General features: G+C 39.2%; 1 protein-coding gene across 2 annotated transcripts in view; it reads left to right on the top strand.

Annotated features, from left to right (window-relative positions):
* Positions 1-16,419, top strand: part of LOC109934231 (unc-79 homolog, NALCN channel complex subunit) — a 199,097-nt gene that overhangs the window by 172,961 nt on the left and 9,717 nt on the right. For both annotated transcript variants that reach the window (XM_048599752.1, XM_048599751.1), the window contains 4 exons: positions 2,722-2,811; positions 9,606-9,781; positions 10,781-10,964; positions 16,015-16,212. In XM_048599752.1, the coding sequence (XP_048455709.1) occupies positions 2,722-2,811; positions 9,606-9,781; positions 10,781-10,964; positions 16,015-16,212 (648 nt within the window). The remainder of the gene's footprint in view (positions 1-2,721; positions 2,812-9,605; positions 9,782-10,780; positions 10,965-16,014; positions 16,213-16,419) is intronic.

Raw genomic sequence — 16,419 nt, 5'->3', positions numbered from 1 at the left:
CAACTTTCCCGCTCCTCTGATGCTGCCTGGCCTGCTGTGTTCCTCCAGCTCCACACAGTGTTGTTTCTGACTCCAGCTTCTGCGGTTCATGTCATCTCTGAGTGATTTATTCACAAGAATAGTCAGGTTATGCGAGAACTATTTATTTACATCACATGGTAGACCGCAGCTTGAGTACACCATACAGTTCTGTTTGTCACATTACAGAAAAGATGTGATTACACTGGAAGGAGTGCCAGGGATTTACCAGGATACTGCCAGGACTAGAAATTTTTAACTGTGAGAAAAGATTGGATAGGCTTGGTACAGGGGAATCTCAAAAGTAAATTTTAAAATGATGATGGGTGACTTAAAAACTTACGATAGGCTTAGATAGAGTAAATAGGGATGGCCTATTAACAGAAGGGGTGTCAAAAATCTTGTGGCCATAGATTTCAAGTAAATGATAGAAGGATTAGAGGGGTGATGAGGCAACTTTTTTTTAAAATTCAGACAGCAGTAAAGAGCTAGACCTCACTGCATGAAAGGATAGTTGGGTAAAGCTCTCACTGTATTCTGAATGTATTTAGATGTCTGCTTGAATAACAATGGTTTACAGGGCTACTGTCTAACTGCATAGAGGTGAGATTATATTGCGTAGCTTTTTGCTGATTAGCATGGACACAGTTAGCCCAATGACTCAGTTCTGAGGAAGGGTCACCGGACCCGAAGCGTTAACTCTGTTTTCTCCTTTACAGATGCTGCCAGACCTGCTGAGCTTTTCCAGCAACTTTGTTTTTGTAGCCCAATGACTTGTTAGTCTGTTGCAGAGTTTCCATGGTAGTATGATTTTTGCCTTGTCCTTACATTTAGAGCTTGTGTGGTCAATTTTGTTTGATTTTGGGGATTTATGTTATTGGAGACAAAAATCATGAAACTTATGATGGCCATAGCACATTTGGAGTTGAATAGCATACAGTGTTTTAAACTGAACTAATATTCAGTATAATTTGTTCCAATATACATGTTGTTTCACTTGATTTGCAATGCAGTTGTACTTAATTTATTTCATCTTACTGCAATTATTATATCCTCAGTTTGCATTATACATTCAACTAACCCATATTCCAACATTTACTTTTATAGGTTTGTTACCTTAAAAATAATGCTGCATTAAAGTTTTGGACATTTTAATGTATGAGGTTTCAACAGTATTGCTTATTGAACCAGCTGATATATCTTTATGTAATGTACCACTTGTGCAGACTTTCTTAGAGAGTAAGGGAGAGTTACAAAATTTATAAAAGGAGTGTTTCTGATTTGAATACTGTGATAGAAAAATAGCATTTTAAGGGATGGAACACTTCATTCTTTGGCTTTCTTTCTTAAATTCATTATAATGTAAACCGGTTAATATTACAAGATTTTACCTGCAGAACTCACAAGAGCAGAGCTTCAGCAGTTTACCCAACCACTGCAAAATCTAGGTTGTGTTCTGGCTAGCATAACATTTATATGTGTTATGGTTTAATCCAGATGATGCAATCTTTGTTAATTACGAATATTAGAGAATGTACATATTTTGGAATTACTGAGTAGTATTTATTAATGCATTTGTTAATACAAAAGTGAAATAATATTAATATAAATTCTGTAATATACGTGTCTGGTTTATTAAATAGAAAAGTAAACTCGTTTATTAAAGTGATAATACAGTCATTGTAATTCATCTTGTTTCATTACCTCAATGACTTAAACTTAGTATATCTAAAGGTTTGGTCTTCATTCAGAAAGTTTAGATTTAATCCTTAACTTTCGCGGAAACCTGAGCCTTGCAGCCCTTTTATATCTGACATTCTTCACTAGGTAGCTGTAGGAGTGGCTTGTTGAAATCCTGTCCTGCTGGATACATTAGACTGTCAACTGGTGTGTAGTGACCTTGGCGATTGACAGGGAGAATCCTATTGTAAGTGCTCCCAATTCAAGTTGAAGGAGACTGGTGCACCCTTGTAGAGCTGTAGTGAAGGAGTAGAAAGATAGCATAACTTGTGGATGTGCAGCACCTTTCAAGACATGCCATAATGCTTCACAGGTGAAGTACAATCATTTGTGCAATGTACAGCAATGTGACAGCGAATATGTATGCAGTAGGTTCCACAAAAAACCAAGATAAAAATGGCCAAATGATGTGTTTTATTGTTGCCAATTCAGGAATAAATATTGACCAGTACACCAGGAGGATTGTTCTGCTCCTTCTTGAAAAGTCTCAAGAGATATAATGCAGCCTAGAAAGGGTCGACAGGGAATCAGTTTAATGTGCCGTGTGAAGGATACCTTTGATATTGCAGTACTCTCCTCAGTATGTGAATTGTCAGAGTGAGTTAGTTTTAAATGAGGACTCAGACACAGGTATGTCACCATTGAGCTATTGGGTGTGGAACTGGTAGTGCTGGGCTCAAATGGTAATGGGGGAAGCAGTGCAGACAGGGATAAGATGTACTGTTACTTTACATATCCTGATAAATATTTGGTTTGAAAATTGTGCATTGTTTAAGAAGAGTTCTTGAGCATCTATACATATATAATTGTTACAAATTATATATTTTCTGTGTTCAGCAGCTCATATCACATTTACCTTTGTAATTATTTGATTTTTCAGTCATAAATTAATCAACACATTCATTACAGAAACACCAATCTGAAACTATATGTTGATGTATATCTCTTTATTAACTCTTGCAGTACACAACGGCAGCAATGGAGTGCATGCGACAGTATGTAAGTGAACTGCTAGACTTTATAGCTGATATGCATACACTGACCAAATTGAAGGTAAGTTTAAAAAAAAATTCTGTATCTGCATTTATGATCTTGAAGTTCCATCACAATGCAGTGGGAATGGGTTGGAAAATTTGGCTACTGACCTCAGGTGTCTGAAAATTGGGTTTCACATTAATATGAAGGCATTTTTAGCTTTAGAGAGATGGAGTCTCCCATTAAAGATGGAGATGAGAAATGCTTTTTCTCAAAGAGTAGTTAAGTCTGTGGACTTCCCTTCTTCCACTGCGAGTGGGGCAGGTTCATTGATGATTTTTTTAAGGCTGAGTTAGATTCTTAATTGACAAGGCAATCAAAGTGAGATGGACAGGAAAGTAGAGTTGAGGTTACCAGAAGATCAACCATCATCTAAGGATGGAGAATGCTCAAGGGGCCCAGTGGCCTATTCCTACTCTTAATTATTTGTTCATGTTTGGAACAGACGGCAAATATAAATTTTTTACACAGAGAATTGTGAGATAGTTACATTTCATTCTAGCACATTTATTTCAGCAGAAATGATGTCAACATATAAGATTAGATTGTGGATTAGTGGATGAAGGAACGTTTATGGGGAGGTTAAATATTAGCAGGGATTGGGTGGGATAGAAGCTCCATTTTCATGTTAAAATTATTATGTATTTCTGCATATAACTAAATTGAGTCAAATTTATTCAAAATGCAGTCTGGGATTGGAAAAGGTTATGCTGCATTGAAGTCTGACTGTCATTCAGATTAGCTTTGATTGTATGTCCATACTTCAGGAGAAGGCTTGTCAAAGTATACAACTGTTATAGGCTTATTGCCTCCCAGGATACTGATAAGAACTGAGTGTCTCAAATGGGCTTCCCTAAATGGCAAAGAAGATAATTTATTTTGCACTTGCTTGCCCCTACTAAAGCTGAAAAAGGCATGGATTTATTTTTCCTGACCACCCTAAACAAATGAACAAAAACCCTGAATATGGTCTACAACATAAATGTTCCTCACTTCGATTTCAATGGGCAAGAATTCTTTGAAGCTCATCAGCAGATTCAGGGATTATGATATGCTTAGTTAGCAAAGTGCCTTGATTATGGCATTTGGCCCAGTGCTACACATGCCCCTGACTGGCTGCATATTCAGCAGGAGAGCTGAGGAATGTCTGTAACTGGCACAAGTTACATCCGGCCTACATTTGTTAAAGGGTACATGCATTCCGGAACTTAATGGAACTGGTTGGGAAAGTCATTCACTGTTGGAGTAAAACTACCAATGAAGCAGCAGGCCAGACCTAGGTGGTTAATGTCAGTGAATGCATCTTCAAATGCCATATCGTAACTACCCTCAACCTTCACACAGCTCAGTGCAACATGCCAACATCACTCATCAAGCAGCAGTTGGGACTCATACCCAACAATCAGATACTTCACCTCAATCTCACAAACTCACAAACAATGCTGCTGCCCTCACATCCACCTTTAGCAGACTTCACATAATTCTAGCTATTCAGCAATGACAGCCACATCCACCCAATCACATTGCAAAACATTTAACTAACATTCTTCCACTCTCTTGCAGGATAAGGTTGCACACAGTTATAGTGAAGAACTGTCCAGGAATAGGCTTGGAGGAGACAGTACTGTGCATTATTGGGCTGACATTGACTTGTCTATTGTCAGTCTCAGCATCAGCATCGTTGATAATATTTAGGATTGTGGTATGTTCCTGCTTTGCACATTCCCAAGCTGTCTCACCCTCATCTTATTTTCTGGTGTGAAGTGCAAGCTGTAGATAGTGTGACAGTGGTCTTGCTGCCTGCTACCTAACCCCTTCCCACACCCCAATTCTTCACTTTTACATTGCTACGCTTGATCAGACAGTGGAGCTTCACCATGAAGGGGTGGGAACAACAGCAAGCATCCGAGGAAGAAGCATCAGCACTTGATTCAACTCCTTAGACACCTGCTTAAATACTGGCAGCACAAGTACTGTAGAGGGTATTACAGAAGTGGATCAGCATGTGGTGACTCAGCAGAAAGGAGTGGACCACTGCTGAGCTACGAGGAGACTGGAGAACTCAGATGAGTAAACTGTTGGAATGGCACAAAGGAGTACACTGATGAGTACACACAGTAAGATATTACTGTGCTAGGCCTGTCAAAAAGCCTGTTATGACTGTTAAAGGGCTTGTATCCCACTTTTCCAGTGTAGAAGTGGTGGCCAACTTGAAGATAGAACTTATAGACCCAGCTGTAATGCAATATCTGGTAGCTGATATTTCACCTTCCATTGCAGTACAAGCAGAAGCCACAGAGCATTCATGTGCTGCAGTGGAAGCCCAGACTAAAGTTGTCCTTGTTGCTGAGCAAGTCCAGCTTAGTACCATGCAGGCTTAGATGCCTATCACCATGGCTTAAGATGCCTGGTTCCCTCAGCAGTCAGCATTCTTTGCTCCAGCAGATTGCTTGAATTTTTGAGGTGCCTCCTCAGAAGATTGGCAGTGCTGCTGTGGAACATTAACTTAATATTCTCTCAACAGAAGGACAACATTCAGGTTTCCACCTCATTACTCAGCCCTTTCTGACTGAAAAGTCAGGATTCTGTATGCCTTGGAGGGGAACTTGTAGGTGGTGGTGTGCCTTTGCATCTGTTGCCCTTGTCTTCCAGATGGTTGAGGTCTCAGGTTTGGAAGGTGCTGTCCAAGAAGTCTTGGTTAGTTGTTCCAGCACATCATGTAGAAGGTGCATGCACTGTTGCTGTGCATTTGTGGTGGAGGGAATGAATGTTGAAGGTGTTAGATAGGGTAACAATCAAGTGGGTTGATTTGTACTTCTCTTAAGCTTCTTTAGTGCAGTTGGAACTGCACTTATTCAGGCAATTGACAGTGTTTCATCACACTCCTGACTTAGGCCTTGGTGTGAGTCAAGAAGTGAGTAACTTGCTGAATTCCCAGCCCCTGAATTGCTTTTGTAGCCGCTATATTTATACAGATGGTCCAGTTCAGTTTCTAGTCAGTGGTAACTCTCAGAATGTTGCTAGTCAGAGCTTTATTATGGTGATGCCATAGAATGTCAAAAGGCAATAAAAGGTAAATAGACCATTCCTGTCTCTTGTATGGCACAAGTGCTACTTGCCACTTATCAGTGGCTACTCTCAAAGACAAAGGACCCCATACCCAAAATGAGCAGGACAAATATGGTATATAAAATACCAAGCAGCAACTGCGAGAAACACTACATAGGACAGACGGGCAGGAAACTCGCCACCAGGATACATGGGCACTAACTTGCAGCAAAATGGCATGACCTTTGTTTCAAAACACTCCGACATAGATGGACATCAATTTAACTGGGACAAAGTTACTACTAGGACAAGCAAGTGAAAGACAAGTACAAGAATTCCTGGTAGCCTAGTTTTCAACCACCGATGCAATTAACAAACATGTTGAAATAGACCCCATCTACATACCACTACGGTACAAAACCGGAAACAAGACTGCCCACCACGGCAGACTGGACCATATAAATTCAGAGTGGGACAGAACAACAGCACTTCAACGGAGGCTACACAACACTGACAATGTCTCCTAGAAGGGAGACGAAACGTTTGCATGAAAACCAGCCAGCTCGGTGAACCAACCGCAACCCGAGCTGCAGATCTTCATTAAAGCATTAGACATTAGTGAATTAGATTGGTGTTTGCAACAAAGATAAACACAATATTTTCACGGTGAGCATTAGGCTAGCTTTGCAGATTTATTAGTTGATACACATTTCACCATCTGCCTTGCTGGGAATTGAACCTATGTTCCCAAAGCATTAGTCTTCATCTTTGGATTAATGTGCCAGTGACAATGCCATTACCAATACACGACTGCTTCTCCCTGTGTTACTGGTCAGTCATCAGCTCAGACGGCTGTCAGTGGTGTTGAAGCAGAGCAGTTTGAAGCCAGGCTTTCGAGCTCAAAAGTTGTCACCAACACCATCGGCAGTCTGTTGTTAGGAATCAGCAGCCTTCCAGCAGCCAAGTTATAGCCTCTGGAGAAACATTGTGTACGAGCACTAGGGCTGGTAAAAGCAGCCACAGTACTAGCACTGAGAGAATGCATAACGGTGAATAGTTCTGTGTATGTTATTGTAAGTGTTGCAGGGTAAACTTGTGGAATGGGTTTTTGAGGTATTTCAAGATTTTGGCCAAGAGGGTGCTGTAATGTTTCATCACAAAAGGATGAAAAGTCGGGAGTTGTAGATGGACAGTTCAATGAGATTTCTTTTTCATTCACGGGATGAGGGCGTCGCTGGTTAGGCTGCATTTATGGCCCATCCCTAATTACCCAGAGGGCAGTTAAGAGTCAGCCACATTGCTGTGGGTCTGGAGTCACATGTAGGCCAGACCAGGTAAGGATGGCAGTTGCCTTCCCTAAAGGACATTAGTGAACCAGATGGGTTTTTTCAACAATTGACAATGGATTCATGGTCATCATTAGACTCTTAATTCCAGATATTTATTGAAATCAAATTTCACCACTGCCGTGGCGGAATTCGAAACCAGGTCCCCAGAACATTACCTGGGTCTCTGGATTAACAGTCCTGCGATAATACCACTAGGCCATCACCTCCCTACTGGAGCTGGGAGAATTGAAATCTGGTTGTCTATTCGCTGACAGCCCATCTGTAGTGATAGGATTGGAGGTATCTTCTCTCTTTCCCCACCTCTTCCTCCTCCAAGACTGCATCCTCAAGAGAGCTAGTTTCAGGGAGACACAGCAGACCAGCATAAGTTTAGAGAAGGGCAGTGATGAGTACTGGCAGTCTCCCACCAAGGGTCCAGGTATAGGAATCATCTTTACAACATTGATAGTTTACTTCATGATGTTCCTGATGGCCCCATGGCTCTCGTATGCACACTGCCAACATGTAGTCAGATGATGGCAAGGTGGGTAGAGCAGACAGTCTGTGCGACTAGTAGCCGTTGTCTGACCTTTGGTTGGTCAGATATGGAAGCTGTGGTTAACTTGTGCAGGGTAAAAACATCATGTCTGCTGCTAGGTTAGTGGATAATCGTAATAATGGTCACATATTTACAACACATTTAGTGACTGGTTCACCTTGAAGTTGTGATCAACCTCTCTGGTAATCTGTGGCACCTGTAGACCCATGTGCATGCAGTCAGTGATGCCTTGCACTGTTGGGGTGTTCAGCTCCTCTTTCAAAACCACATGCCACTCATCCTGTGTCACTCTGTTTAGAGAGAAAGCAATGAATCTACTTTCCTTTTGCATTTAGCTTCAGTTTCTTCCCCGATGCAACATTGCACGAAATGCCAGTGTTCTCCAATACTCCATTGTTAGCACCATCCTTGCTGTGCTTTCCATCACTGGTTTGGTCTCTGCTGCAGGGCGTGGCACAGTTCATTCACTATCTCCTTGGTGAACCATAACTGTCACAGACATTCACCTGGCTGACTTGGAAGCAAGAGAAATGTTCTTCCTTCTCCATGTTGCGCTACACCCAAGAAAGTGCAAATATAGTTCTCATGAGTGATAACAGGATCTCAAAGTCCAGTGAACTACTTGGAGAAGTCCAGCACTTCTCCCAACTGATCAGAACTCCATGGACAGCATTGTACACAGCACTGTCAATGCTACTGCTGATACAGAGGCAAATTGTCATGACTGTGTAATGAATGCTATATGTTTTCGAAAGAAGATTTATCTGTTTTTAAAATGGACACAGAATCCTACAAAAATAGCTTCCAGAACTAAGATGTCCACTGTTGAGACTTGAGCTGGTACTTATTTATATCAGGAAGAAATCACAAAAGACCTTTTTGAAATTCAGTTGTCATTTCTAAGGGTAAACAGAAATTCTCTGATAGTGATTCTCCAGAAATGGCTCTTCCTAGTTTCACTGCAGCCTGGCTGTGAGAACAATCCAAACCAGTGTCTGAGATGGCTAAAGATTAATTACCTTCACTACGAGGGTTATTACCTCATGTGGAAAAACGATGAGACAGTTTTGAACCAGGTTATCATGAGCATCATCATAAGGGCAAAATAAAGGAACCTCACTCCATCTGAGTATGTTTTCTGTTCAGTTGACCCGTGGAAGCTACCTCCAACTATTTCACTACAGAAGCCATTACAGCTGCTGAATTCTGAGTTCAAGTTTTCAAATCTTCAGTCAAGTAGCAGATCTGCAACAACAACAGACTGGTCTTCTTTTTACCTTTACAAGTATCTGCTTTGCGTACCAACAGACTTTAACTTTTGTACCTACATTTTAGTTCATAACTGGATCACTTTTAACTTAATAATTGTGTAATAAACTAACCTTTGATTTGTTTAAGGCAAAAGCTTCGTTGCTGATCATGTTTAAATTGGAAGGCATGAAATGAGAAAGGAGGCTAAATGGGCGACATAAATTTGGAGATCATTTATGAGACGTGTGAGCAATGGCACGAGTCAAATCTTGCGATGTAATGTATCTTATACAGTCAGGACAGGGAGCAAATGAGTTTGCATAGAATGGCCAGTTTAAAAACAGTGGAATATATTTGACTGTGGGAGGGAAACCAACTAATCCCTTAGCTATACTATATAAATTTTCACAGCAGCAGATTGTTCAATCTCGGGTATCACAAATGAGCCACAAATCCATTAACAAATTTCAGAGAAAGTGAATTCTGGCTGATTTCTGGCCGAGATTTCATCCACCTGCAACTCTGCCTCCAACTACCCCCTGCCCCACAGTCTCGGAGCACTGAACAATTGCTGCAGCCTCAGTTACTTGTGATTAAATATAAGTTGCAAATTCTTTGCTTTCCAGGATCACATGAAGACTTGTTCTCAGCCTTTGCATGAAGATACTTTTGGCGGGCACCTTAAAGTAGGATTGGCACAGATAGCAGCAATGGAAATTGCCAGGGGAAACCATCGTGATAATAAAGCAGTCCTTCGCTACTTGCCTTGGCTGTATCATCCTCCCTCTGCCATGCAACAAGGGTAATGTGGTGAATGTTAGCAATATGTTTGTTACATAAATGTAGACGTTGTTTCTAGAAATGAAAGCCGTCACTTTCTACAAATAACATAATGTAGTTCATAGCATGATGTTCTAAATATTACGTTTGAATGGATTTTGTGGGCATCGGTGAAGGGACAGTTCTTGCTACTGGCCTCTAGAAAGCTGGCCACAAAAATTTAGCAAAATGTTAAGGAATTTATGTAGAGTATCGATTTTCTGTTTTCTGACATGACTTTGAATTAGCACCATGTGTAGTGGATGTCTGGCGGGCTGATCAGACAATCAGGTTGAATTCCTCCTTTCTTATAGAAAGCAAAATAAAAATTGATACAATTGCATGGGATTAAGGTATAACTCGAAATATGAAAATAAACTTTAAAACAAAAGTTTTTTTAATAATTTCAATATTTTAAAAATCATGGAATTTTTAAACATGCCTATGAAGGAATATGACTCCATGCTTATAAATTTGCTTACATGAGGCCAGCAAAGTGTTTTATCACTATTTATGACTTTGTATCCAGTTACTACTGTTTGAACAAGGCTTAACAATTCCACTAGTTTTATAGTGAGAAGTGTGTGTGAAGAGTTAGACTTCAAGTCAAATCACTGATTTTGTGTTGATTGCATCTGAAATGCAACAGTGCACCGTGTGGAGAAGCAGGATGTCGCTGAAGGCAACTTGCAGATTTCCACAATGAATTGCGCATGTGCAGATGGCAGGATTTGCTGTAATTACCTTATAATAATCACTGATAGTTTAGCTATCATTCCAACTGTAATTTCCAGCCCATAATATTGATTCAGATTTCTTTAATTAATCACAAACCAAATTAATACCTGAAAGGAAACAAGTAACAAACTGTAAAAAGACATATTATCAAAGGTGATTGGTGAATTTATTAATAAATATGAATCAGTCCGTAAATGCCTAATTGTATGTTTTTTTTCTTTTTCTTCTCCATGAAACATTATAGTCCAAAAGAATTTATTGAGTGCGTTTCCCATGTTCGTCTTTTGTCATGGCTGCTACTGGGGTCTCTTACACATAGTGTTGTGTGTTCAGGATCCACTTCATGCATGCCTATTCCTTTGGATGCTGGTTCACATATTGCAGATCATCTTATAGTTATCTTGATTGGATTTCCTGAACAATCCAAGGTAATGTTAAGATCTCACAAATTATAATCTGAACCCTCAGAATCTAGAGAATGCCGTTCACTGGTTTCTAAACTGCAAACTCTACATTATATGTCTGCATAAAAACCTTGCACCCGGAAATGTCGTTAAGAGTTCTCGCTAGAACTCCAAGAGAAACAATATGGACTGCTAAAAATGGCTATTTACTTCATTTTTTCCAGGGTTTCTGCTGATTTTCTGTGAAGTGCTGTATAAATGATAGTTAAGTTCTATGATTCAGCAGTATACCACTCCATGGTGCTTCTGTGTGTGTATAATTATGTGCATTCTTTATAACATTTCATAAGGTGATTTTATTTTGTTTTAGCTTTTTGTGTGTCACAATAGCTCTGATATGATTGTTGTTATGCATCATCCTCATGCTGAGATTAATTAAAAATAATTTGTAATCAGTTTTAGGAAAATTCAGTGGCTCGTGTGAAGTCAGTCACTGCTATTCAGTATTTTATCACTAGCTTTATTTGTTATTTCATTTTTACCTTAAACATTTACCTAGATTCCATTTCCAGGCGTCAGGATGGTTGTATAACACGAGGGCAATTTACAGTACCAGTTTACTGTCCAAGTGGCAATGGTGAAAATTAACGAGATAAATGTCTTCAAAAATAGAGCAGTAGACAATGAGAAGGAGGGAAACAGGAGGAAAAGCATTAAGAGGAGCTAAAAGTTGGAGGAGGGTTTAGGAGACTTTTGAAATTAGGAAGATGTTTCAGAGACAAATGAAAGTGAATAGTCGTAATAGAATGGAAGTGGCAATGCAAATAGATCTGGGATTGACAAGATATTACGATTGACAGTTGTGTTAGTTTGAAGTGGCAGCTAATGAAGTTAGCAGAGTGAAGTATGGTGGCCTTGTTTTGTTGTATATAAAGACATGTTGATATTTATGCAGACAACATTTTTACATTGATTTGGAGAGATTTTGATCAATGAATGAGAAATACAGTTGTCATTAACTTACTTGTTAAGAAGGATATGGTAATTTGATTTGATTTGTTATTGTCACATGTACTGAAGTACAGTGAAAAATTTTATTTTGCATGCAGATCATAACATTCAGAGATCATAGGGTGATTGAACAGAGCGAGGAGTACAAAGTTACAACTGCGAAAAAGGTGCACAAAAACTAAGATCAATATAAATTTGAAATTTGAGAGGTCCATTCAGAAGTCTAATAACAGTGAGGAAGAAGCTGTTCCTGAACCTGCTGGTGTGTGTGTTTAAGCTTTTATATCTTCTGCCTGATGGAAGAGGTTGGAAGAGATTATAACCGGGGTGGGAGGGTTCTGTGGTGATGTTGGCAGCCGTTCCATGGCAATGAGAAGTGTAGGTGGAATCGATGGATGAGATGGCCTCAGTTCAATGGACCAGGTGGTATTTTTTATTCCAGGAACTCGTTATTATGCATTGGCAGAATGGGGGTTGAACTATGAGAGTAAAATTTCAAGACTGTGCCTTTGAGCAATTTAGAAAGGTAGAGAAGGATGGAGATGGAATGTGACTTAAAGTAAACAAGTTAAACAAATGCAGAAGTTTGAAGGACATGCTAACTGTGCCATAAGTTAGAGAAAGGATGGTGATGAAAGCAAGAATAGGAATGAGGAGGGAAATTTGGGTAGTTGGAAACTTAAGGAGATAGAGAAATCATGATTCTGAAATGGACCTCTCAAATTTACATATACTTTCTGGTTTGTTCAAAAAGCACATTTTATAGACAGTCAGTCAATGTGGCGTTTTATAAATTCATACTTTAGAAATAACCCAGTCTGACTCCAAACTATAACACAAACAGATTCCAAACAAGGCCTCACACCTAACATGCATTGTCTGACCTAAAACGTCACCTCTTCTTTACACTGATAAAACCTTTAGTTCTCTCAGGATAGTGACTTGAAAGGAATTTGGGGATTTACATATACATATTAATCAATTAAAACCTTCCAACTGGTTAAAGATTTAACAGCATCTTAGATGCAGCTTTTGATGATTGACATATTTGAACTCTGAGATCCCTTTCTTCCCCTACGCTACCTAGACTCTCACCTTCCAAGCAATAACCCCATATTCTTGCTACAAAAATGTTCAAACTCGCTTTTACCCACGTTGAAATGCATTTACAGTGTGGAAGGTGAAGAGCTATCTGTTGAGATAAAGGGCCAGTAAGGTGGAGGTTGCAGTTATTTAGAATAAGCAGTCTTTTCATTCAGAATCCCAAGATAAATAGGATTAAGGGAAATTGGTGAGAAAGGCATCTGGGCGTGGGATCAGTGTGCAGGATCAACGATGAAGCATAGAGGAAATTCACATTTGATGAAAGACCTGGAGGGCTAGCAGTATAGACTAGTGTGTAATTTGAAGTGTGCTATGTTGTTTTCCTGGCATTCAGTAAGTGGGATGGAACAGTTATCTGGAGAAGATCTTTGTGAGGAAGAAGTAGTCGCCATCTGTAAACCGGATTTCGATGAAAACAAATGCCTCAATGAAATCACATACTCATCAATGATAAGAAAATAAGAAAATGAAGCTATTTGGAGTAGACTATTTGGCTCTTTAAACCTACTGCTCTATTCAGCAGTATAATGGCAGATCTTTACCTCATACAACTCCTGTATCCATGATGTTATGCAGATGGAGGGATTTGCATATCAGACAGCAGACATTTTATAGTGTGCTGCAGAGATAATGAGTAGCCTGAGGCTCAATGGGAAGTAGGTTGTGGAAACTTTTTGAGGGGGAATATGATAGTAGAATGGAGATAAAATCCTGATAATGTGTTGGGACAATTTGTGGAAATGTAGAAGAGGGCAGTTAAAATGGATGTTCTGGACACTGGGAATGGATGCCTGGGTTGATGATTTGCATCAGGAATTTGCCCTGATCAGGAATTTATTATCCAACCTTATCTCTGTTTTATATTCATGGATAATGTAGTCAAATCTAATATACAAAATTAAGTATTTGACTTAAATTATTGCCAACTAGTTATCTTTGGCTTGAGACAAATTTTCTAAATCCTCCTAAATAGTAATAATAATCCTCTTTCAACGTAGATGTTTTCCCAGAAAATTTCTTGAATGGCACAGATATTTTATATCATACTTAGTGCAAAATGAATGACAAAGTAAAAATAAAACAGATTTCCACTTCTGTTGTAACTCATTACAAAGAAAATTCCATTAGCAGTCAGTCTATACAATCTATTTCACCTATTTATACCTAAAATGTTGTTATACCTAAAAGTCTTCAAAAGTCTAATTGTATTTACTATTAATTTCAGTAACACTATCCTCTGAAAGATGGCCATTTAAAACATGAAAGACTTTATCACTCATAGAACTTCATTAAGCTACTTCACCAGTAATGATTTCTTTGAAGAGTAGAAACTATTTCATTGAGAAATATAGTAGCCATTTGGTATACAGCAAGTTCTTGCAAAAAGTAATGAAATAAATGTCCATTCATATGTTTTCAGCATAATTGGGGGATTATTGTAGACTAGGATGCTAGAAGATCTGTTTTGTTTTTAACATCCTCCTCTAACACATAGATAGGGCATCAGTTTAATAGAATACATAAAAAGATCAATTCTGGGGCATTTTGACAATGTTCTGCATCTCTCATTAAACACATTGGGATGGATTTTCTGTTGCTGTGGGGACAGGAATGGGTAGTAGTGAATTGAAAGTTGTATCCCAGAGGAAGCACTGGATCCTATCACTTCTGGACAGTTTACAATTTTGAAACGTCCACAGGGAAGGGGATGGTGGTAATTGGAATCCTATTTGATGCAGTTAGTGGAGCTTGTTTAGGGTCTGTGCAACAAAAGCAGGATTTTCAATACTTTCTCTGTGCAAAGCCAAACAGTCTGATGCATATTAGTGAACAGCTGGCAGAGTTGCCAAGAAGCAAAATAAAGTTGGTTTCTGTATGTAGACTTTTGTAAAGCGAGGGGATAACAAACCCTGGGATGAGAACCATTCCTCTACTTGGTGTCCATGGTCACTTTATGTCAGTTTGTCATCCTGGTCCTTCCATAAACTTGATCACATTGGCAATATAGCAGCAGTACCCGATATGGATTCTACTTGCTTTGACACTGGTCCCACTTAAGCAACTCATACCTCCTGGAGGTACCCAGCACCTTCAGTTGGCTGCTGAGCTTGCCTCGTGCCAGATCAGCCCTTTTACCAGAGTGATGCAGTTTAGGCACAAAGTCAGGTTGGAATTCACCTGGGTGTCAGTTTCTAAACCTTCTCTTCAAAACTGTTGTGAATTAATCATAATTTTTCCTTCTTTATATCTTCCATTCCTTCCTTTTATTGCTTCTTGTGATTTTGATTGATCTCAACACAGCAACCTTACCTTTCATCCTTCATCCGGGTCACATTCAGCACTTGCAAAAAGTTGAGACCCCAGCATTTATCCCTGTGACACATTTGGAATGCTGTGCCTCACAGGATTGTAGACATAGATTCAACAGTAGCTGTCAAGAGAAAACTGGACTAATTATTGAAGGAGATCAAATTGTAGAGCTGTGGGGAAAAAGTGGGTCAGTGGGACTACCTGGAGTACTGATTGAAAGAGCCAGTGCAGACTGAATGGCCAGATGGTCTCCTGTGCTGTCCTATTCTGTGATTCTAACAATTCAATTTATGATACTTTAAAGGTGGCATCAACGCCCGTTAACTAAATACATAATGAGCTGAAATAAATGTCATTAATTCTTTGCTACAAAGATTTTCATTTTCTGGATGTAAAATACCAAATAGCTGTAGATTCAAATATTACTTATTTTTCTGTACTTGTGTTAGTATAAAGTTAAAGTCATAGCATCTTTACGATATCTCATGGAATCAGTTAAACATTGTAATGCATCAATTAATTTTCCATTATTCTTGTATAAATTGTTTTTAATATGGGATAGTTTTTCTTTTAAAAAACTATGATTTTAACGTGGTGTAGAAAAATAAATGCAATAAATCTGATTTTTTTTCTTGCTTTTTATTTATAGACGTCTGTATTGCACATGTGCTCCCTATTCCATGCATTCATATTTGCACAGCTTTGGACAGTATACTGTGAACAAGCAGCTTCTGCCCCAACCCTACAGAGCCTGAATGAGTTTGTCTGCACAGCCACTTTGACTGCCCTTGAATTCTGGAGTCGGGTGACACCTAGCATTTTACAGCTGATGGTTCACAACAAAATGGTGAGTAACAAACAGAATACTTGTACCCGTTGTTCTTTACCCTGGCTAAAAGAATGCAAAGACATGGGAGTTATAGTTGACCTTTATAAGACATTGGTTCAGCCTCATTTGGAGTACTGTGTCCGATTCTATGCACCACAATTTAGAAAGGGTGGGAAACATTACGGAATGTGCAGAAAAGACTTAAGAATATGGTACAAGGGATGA

Source organism: Rhincodon typus, chromosome 8, assembly GCF_021869965.1.
Source record: "Rhincodon typus isolate 14 chromosome 8, sRhiTyp1.1, whole genome shotgun sequence".
NCBI classification, from domain to species: Eukaryota; Metazoa; Chordata; class Chondrichthyes; order Orectolobiformes; family Rhincodontidae; genus Rhincodon; species Rhincodon typus.
This window is presented reverse-complemented; position numbering and strand designations above follow the sequence as displayed.